Here is a 7803-nt window from a genome sequence, read left to right as displayed (position 1 = left end):
GTAGGAGACTAAACTGAGGTCCTGAATCACAGGGGGTTCCCCAGTGTCCTGGCTAATTTCCCAACATGGGTCTTTTAACCTGCCACCTAATCATCCTGTTTTAATTGGCAAAAACATTCCACTGTGTGGTGAGTGTTCTGGTGCGAAATAGCAGCAAGAGGTTCCCCCTCATCAGTGCACTTTGAGCATCTAGAAAAGTGTGAAATAAATGCAATGACCAATTCATCTGTCGATCTGCATTTCTCAGGCTGGCAACACTTGGAAGCCCATGGGTGCCTGGTCTGTCACAGATGCCATGCTTGTACCTATGATGTCTTGGCAATAGAGCTGCCCAATCTGGGCTCACAGACATTCAGGAGCCATTGGTAAAGTCTTGAAGAGACAGGTCAATTACATTTCAGATTATACAGATTACAGATGGTTAGATAGTGTGTATCGTGTATTAGGGCGACGGGCACGTCTACTAGCTGAACCAAATTACTGATAAAATGATTTGGTTCAGAGTTCAAATGGAACAAATAGACAATATAAAGGTTAATATGTCAGGTGTGACGTCATCCAACCAGTGCCTGCACTTGCTCAAAATGACCAAAAGATGCCGCCGTGTCTCTTTCTAGTCATTGCACTTTGTAAATCCGTACAAAATAAGCGCTGAGTGAGTGACAGTAAGTTATTGACGGTTTTCAAAGAAATTGTGAATGCCCGATCTTCCTTGGCTACTTTTTGAAGCAAGACTTCGAGAATCTGTCGTTAATAAATTTAGGTTTTAACTTACATTCGAAATGTGGCGATTGGCTGTACATTCGGCGTATCCTATGGGGAACTGTCTTTTCTGAAGCCCCCAAGCTAAAACTGGCTAGATCTATGCTTTCGCCACGAAAGTAGCCTAGGTATTGTTACATTTCGTAGTTCTGCTATAGATAACGTGCCTGCTGGCTAACATCACAATGTGGATAACTTTCTACTAGTTACCACACACTCCTAGCTGGTTACAAACAACGGGGTCTTACAAATGCGCATAGTCCGTTCTCATCTCATATCTGGCTATCTGTACTACCTAATTGTCCATCACTAAAACCAAATTACAAATAAAAAAAGATGTACCTTTGCTTGTTAGTTATTGCCTCAGTATTGAGTACATTTTACCTCTCGTTCGAATGTTCCTCCCACTGTTTAGATATTCCTCAGCTGCAACTACGGAAGCCCGCTAGTCAGCGACCACGGCCCTTTTTCCAAACGCGACTGGAGATCCGTATTACGCTGGGGTAATGTAAGGACACGCTTGGGAAAGGGTCAGTCATACTATCTACTGCATTCATGGGGGAAAGCATTTATGAAACCCATTTAACTTCTATAGCTTTAAAAAAAAAAAAAACCCATGTATTCTTTGTTTTTTATTACAGGTTCGTAATTGTTCCAATCAACTATACAGGATATTATTGTTATTATTATTATTATTATTATTATTATTATTATTATTATTATTATTATCATCATCATTATTATACTGATTCCCAAATCCACGATTCATTAAGAAATTACAGTACAATAGACCTCTCAGTGATAATGTAATACTGTAATTAATCAAGGATCTACCAACAACAAAACAATCATACTAATGGCACAAAAGTCATTGTATGGAAAATGGCAATATTAATCTGACCCATCTAAAGATCAGACAAGGCTACGTGGGGCTACATATGATCAGTCCTGTGGCATAATTTTTTGATGCTCTGTTACATTTTCATTAAATAATTGAAAAGCGTGTCTCTGAAAAGGAAGACTAAAAATTACATTATGATCTGAGTGGTGGGAATGTTGAGCACACACCCTGGATAGATTGCAAAGTCAGGTCCGTCAAGGAACCTCTTCGATGGGAGGAGACCAGGAAATAATTTACAATTACAGTTACATTTTAGGCATTTACGTCAGGTACACTGCTTACATTCATTTTACACACAATCCTTTAACACAACTGGATATTTACCGAAGCAAGGCAGATTAAGTACCTTGCTTACAGGTACAAAGGCAGCACCCGGCATGGGAATCAAGCCTACAAACAACCTCGGAGTCGCAGAACCAGTTCCCTCGCCATTACGCTACACTGCTGCTCTAGATCAGCCACAAACTGGACAGTGACAGAGAAACTGTGAGGAAATATTGAAAAGCCTATAAGAGGACACTTGAATGAGAGTGAATGGCCATTCAGTTCAATATGTGAGCAGATTGATTTTATGAAGCTCTGCAGATGGAAGGAGATAAGCTTCCTTTAGGAAAGCTACCCTAAGGGCTACTTTTTACTACTCGCGCTCTATCAGTCACCACTTCTCTGATAGCTGTAATATTAATTTTCATTGATTTCTGTCTCTTGGGCAATTTTGAGTCTCCTACAATAAATAATGAACTGCACTCCCATTTTGTATGTGTACTAGAGTGTATCATTTTGACTGCATTAGAACATTCAAAAGCAACACAGCCCTATAATTACAAAATACTGATTAAATAATGCTCAGCTGAGCATGTTAATCAGGCATAATCCCACTCTTGTAAGAGATTCACTTCTCTCTCACGGGTGCATGGTGTAACATTTTATTCTTAATGTGAAAGAAGTAACTGCGTGAAAAAGAAACTGAAGAGTACATGCCATTGTGAAACAATGATTTACTCACGAGACCATCTTGCACATAATTGACCGTTCGTGGTTCTAAATCAATCAAGGACATTCCATATTTTAAAACAAACAACTTTTAGTATTCTTTGTTCAGAAAACAGTAAAAGTAATAACAAGAAGACATTTAAGCAAAAGATCCATCAGGCAAAATCGAAAGTCTGTTCATGTTGGAGGGTGTTCAGGAAGTGTCACCCACTCAGAATTTCAGCAATTTGGGTAATTTCAGGAATATCTGCTGGACATGAATTTGGTGGTCCAGCAAAAATGTTGAAACTCCAAACGGCAACAATCAACACGTAATGTATAAAACGCATACGCTCCGAAACGGCATTATATAGGCTGTGAGAATTTCCTGTTCTTTAATGCAGACTGTACTTGATATTCTGCACGCGCTTGTACCTACACCCCAAGGGGGGCTCACCTGCCGGAGTCTAGACGCTCAGGGGTAGCTAGCCTACTTTCTACAATATTAGTTTATCCATCTGTCTGTCACACCCATAAGGTAGGGTGTGGGATAGCATATCACGACAAGGAACAATACGTCCCCTGACATTGGGGGTACGTCTTAGAGCATGCGACTGAATGACGCGACAAGAGGGGAAGAAAGATGGTCGTGTCTGTCTGCGCGATCGGTGACTCTGCGCTCTGCATCCCCTGGGAAAGTGTTTGCCCTCGATAACTCTGCGCTCAGCGTCTCGCCTGTGCTCACAATGAATGGCTGCCTGTAGCAAGAGAGAGAGAGAGAGAACGCGTCCGACTCCTCCATTGAAACACTTTGCAACAGCTTACAGTGAGGGGTGAGTTTTACCCGGCATCGCGCCGGTCAATCTGGGTCGCAGAGGGCCGAGGAAAACCGTGGGGGGATCTGGACAATCGGCTGCCCCAGTGTGGCACATCCTTTGGTCGGAAATCGGGTCGGTTCGGTGTGCTATTTGGGGGTATTGTTTTGGGGAAGGTGTGCGATGGGGGATGGGTCCGTAGGAACGGCACCAACAAAACTTTAACCACTTCAATGGCTTCCTAGCCATTGCTGAAAGCTGGCTGCACCTCCAGTACCATCGTCAGTTGTGTAACTTTTTATCTTCAGTGTTTGAAACCGATGTTATAGTCGCACGGATGAAATTTGCTTCATGCTAATTGTAGATTTGTAGAATTGTAATTTAAGATCCGAGTGGTGTTCCGTACGTTTTGGAGAGAAGTGGTTAAATTAGTGTCTTGTCTAGCGACTTGTAACCCCCCTCTTCTCTCTCGGCGCTGGTTTCGTCTGGCTCGCCCCCAGTTGCTGCGTTTGTCCCGGGATGACCTGTTGATGTCTGTAACGTTAAAGATGGAGTATGTAGGGGGAGCGACACCCCCGCCCCCATCCCAAAATATTTAAATAAAAATTATTCAAACGGATATATAGCTAGCCAATTTACGATCAGATTAACAATTTCGTAATACTCCGTACGTTTATAAGAACTATAATAATCGACAGCTCGTTAGCTAGGTTGATATAGATTGCTGTTGTCTGTGAGTGATAATGCGTATGAATGTATTGGGCGAACCAAATTTTTTTTTGAGCTAGCTAGCCAGTACAGTCTGAGACAGATCCAGTTTCTGTAGGCCCGAGGATGTAGCCAGCTAGCTAACAGAATCCGACATCGCAATCAATGTGGCACGACGGAGCTTCAGCGGCGGATGTGGACTACACTAAATAATTTATTTTTGTGATTTTGACAAACATTTAAGGAGGAAAATCGGTTCGATTTTAAATTGCAGTTAGGAGACGCGGCATCGAAAGCGAAGACCGAGTGATACTTTATTTTTTGCGTTCTGCTGTCGCCCCCCGGCCCGTGCCATTGGAGCGCTCCTACCGGGCAGATAGACTGGCACACGGCGGGCACGGCTAGCCTGCCACCACGATCGCCTTCCAGCTTGTCTGCTGGCTGCTCCAAATAAACGCGGCTCAAGAGAGATACTTAGCCGCTCTTAATTACTACATTTCAGGTTTGCTATTTAATTGTATAGTTTTAATATTGTATTTTAATGACTGCTAATTGGTTAGATCTGGTCCGGAAAAGAGGATTGCAGTATAAACCAGTTTTCTGGCAAATACCCTTTTGCTGGCAAATGCATGCTTAGTAAAATCTACTGCGATATTGTTTTTGATTAAGTAAAAAAGTTAGCAAGCTAAGGTTATATTGTTTAATAAGACTTATGTTAGATATGGCACATTACAGTAAACACCTTGAACCAGGAAATGAGATGTCAACAGCAGGTAGAACTACATAACCTATATTGAGATGCATCGCAAATGTATTTATCAGTTAAGTTTGGCTGAAGCCCTATGCATATGTATATGTGTGTATTTTAAATATATATATTTACTTATGTTTTGGTGTAAACACAATATCTGCATTTAAACAGGCCTACAAAGTAATAGAATTTAACTAAAAAATTATATCGAAAGTAGATGGTCGGGTATCGCCGACTGTGAGGGTGTCTCCGTTGATCTTTTGATTAATTTTTATTGTTGGCGTGAGATGCAATTTGACGATGCAGTTTAGTGGTGCATAAACTTGGGTGACCTTCTTGCTCACTCTGGTATTCTTTTCGCCTGTGTGTCAGCGGCGAACTCATCCGTTCTCCTGCAGTTAGGATTTTCCCTTTCAAGAGGAAAACCTGCCTCCCCGTGTGCGGGGTTCTCTTGAGACCTTTGTTTTCCAATGCGCGCGAGCGTACCTAAATCTCAGAATGAACGCAAATATTCCTGAACCTATTGTAATGTTCGAAGCACAGTAACCATCGTACTATAATGACTGCATTTAAAAAAAAATGGTTAAAATGCATGACCGTAGGTGTATTAAAATCGAATAAAAGCGCCTAACCTTAGCCACATTAGCTGTGCGTACGTGCGTGCCCGCCTACGTGTGTCGGTGTGATCACGTATTTGTCTTTATTCATTTAAATGCATTGGCTTCATTGGCTGAGACAGGAATGATTGCAATGGATGGATTTTAATTCTGACGTTCACGCCGCTTGGTTTCTTTGGGAGTCATGCGCTACTGTTGTACACATTTTGTTCCAGCGTGGAAAAAGTAGTTTTACTTTTCAGAATAGTTTTATATGGTGGCGTTACGTTTTAAATGTTGAACTTGGTACGATAGGGATGCTCCACGCGTCCCGTTTCAAGTACCCTAAATGTATTAAAAAACCATCTGAAATCTGTTCAGCTGTTCAAGGAGACTGCAGAACACCGCGTTCTTTTGGAGTAAGTCGGTGCGGTTCATTAGATCGCGCTTCCGTTTTTAATTGGCCAGAGCGCGTTCTCGTGACTTATTGCGTCCAAGTCTTGATTCGGATGCACCGTTTTCGGCGCTTCCGCATAATTAGACCAGAAACGGCATTGGTTTTACAAGGGACTTGGACAACCGGAGCTGAAGCAGATTCCTGGCAAGGTGTTTTGTTTGGACGTGCTAAGTGGACAGCCATTTAAGGTCCACCGAGAGCCAGAACTTTTGTCTTCACACTTTACGTATGCAATAGCTTTCTATTTGAGAAACAGGCAATTTAACATCACAATTGCACGTGCATTGTGAAGCGATATTCCCGATAAAGCGTCAATAGCCCCTTTGCTCTTAAGCTTTACATTTTTGGTTTGGAAGGATAATAATTGTCAATACCATAAATTCCTTGTGCCTCAGTGCGTTATTATTATTATTATTATTATTATTATTATTGTTATAATTATAATTTTTTTTTTTTTTTACATTTTCGTAATTGCAATGTTGGAGTCTTCACGGTCTGCTTTCTTAAAATTAGATTCAGAAGTAATCATGCAAATGTCTTTGTGCTACTCGAATTCATTTCCCCTCGGAAAGTAAACAGGCGTTGTGCTTTTAACCCATTGAATGGTTTGAAGGCGTGCTGTGTAAATTCCCCGATCTGTGCAGGGCAGAGGCACTGTCCTACTAATGTGCTTTTGGTGTCGTGTGTGTTCACCTTTGTCATCTCTGGGTACCTGCCACAATTCCAATTTTTCTGCTGCTTTTCTGCTGAAAGTTCAGGTGAATGGATTAGGTACACTGTTACTTTAAGAACCCCCTATCCTAGGTGTGTATGTGTCTGTGAGCCAGACCTGGTTCAAATACGTAATTGTTTTAGATTCAAATACTTTTCTGTGCTCAATTGATCTTGCCTGGTATAATTGAGCAAACCAAGAGGACCAGAAGGCAGGGTTTGGACTTTTTTTTTCATATGTTCCAATACACCAGACAAGCTCAGTAAAGCAAATACATCATTGTTTTGAATTCATATAATTGTATTTGATCTGTATTTTGTATTTCTTGTTCTCAGTATCTAATGTTGTTTGGTGCTATCTGGCCAGGATCCAGGTACAAGAAGGGTAAATTGTGCTCCCATTGGTCAGCAGATTGAGCCAGTCCAGGTGTTACTGGAAACCAAGTGGTCCTCATCACCTGAAACCTCAATATCAATTGTGACCAATCCTGTGACTGGAGATTGACCATCCTGTAGGTTTCTACTACAACCTTAACAAAGCACACCTCGTTCAACAGCTGCAGAGCCTGTTGAACTGCAAATTATTCAGAGCCAAATTACAGGATGGTAGAGCTCCAGAAACACGGTTTGTTGCCACAGTAGTGCAGTGGATAGCACTGTCGCCTCACAGCAAGAAGGTCCTGGGGTCTTTCTGTGTGAAGTTTGTAAGTTCTCCCCATACCTGTGTGGGTTTCCACCAGGTACTCTGGTTTCCTCCAAAAGATATGCAGGGTAGGCTACTGGGGGTGGGGGGTTGTTTGTGAAATGAGCATTCGCTTAAGTCTGCAGACCCTGTATAAATAAAGGTTAAATAATTATTTTGTTTTATTAAATCCACTGCGCTGTGCCTTCGGGAGCCGTTTCTCTGCACGGCCGTGTTGGGTCGGGCCCTGACGTTCTTCCTCGCCCCCCTTCCTCTTCCTCAGATAGAGAGGTGCCGGGCGTAGCGCCATGGCTCAGACGCTGCAGATGGCCATCCCCAACTTCGGCAACAGCGTCCTGGAGTGTCTGAACGAGCAGCGGCTGCAGGGGCTGTACTGCGACGTGTCGGTGGTGGTGAAGGGCCACGCCTTCAAGGCCCACCGCGCCGT

The 7803-nt window shown here is 42.5% G+C and overlaps 1 protein-coding gene across 7 annotated transcripts in view; it reads left to right on the top strand.

The window, feature by feature from the left end:
* Positions 1-3265: 3265 nt before the first annotated feature.
* nacc1a (nucleus accumbens associated 1, BEN and BTB (POZ) domain containing a) overlaps positions 3266-7803 on the top strand; it is a 36248-nt gene continuing 31710 nt past the window's right edge. For 2 of the 7 annotated variants that reach the window (XM_061224406.1, XM_061224407.1), the window contains exons 1-2: positions 3266-3468; positions 7639-7803. The exon at positions 7639-7803 is cut by the window's right edge and continues 815 nt beyond it. In XM_061224406.1, the coding sequence (XP_061080390.1) occupies positions 7664-7803 (140 nt within the window). In that variant the 5' untranslated portion in view covers positions 3266-3468; positions 7639-7663. The other 5 variants (XM_061224412.1, XM_061224405.1, XM_061224410.1 and 2 more) reach the window with 5 other exon arrangements.

Source organism: Conger conger, chromosome 16, assembly GCF_963514075.1.
Source record: "Conger conger chromosome 16, fConCon1.1, whole genome shotgun sequence".
NCBI lineage: Eukaryota > Metazoa > Chordata > Actinopteri > Anguilliformes > Congridae > Conger > Conger conger.
Note: the sequence above shows the minus strand (reverse complement) of the source record. Positions and strands in the feature narration are given on the sequence as shown.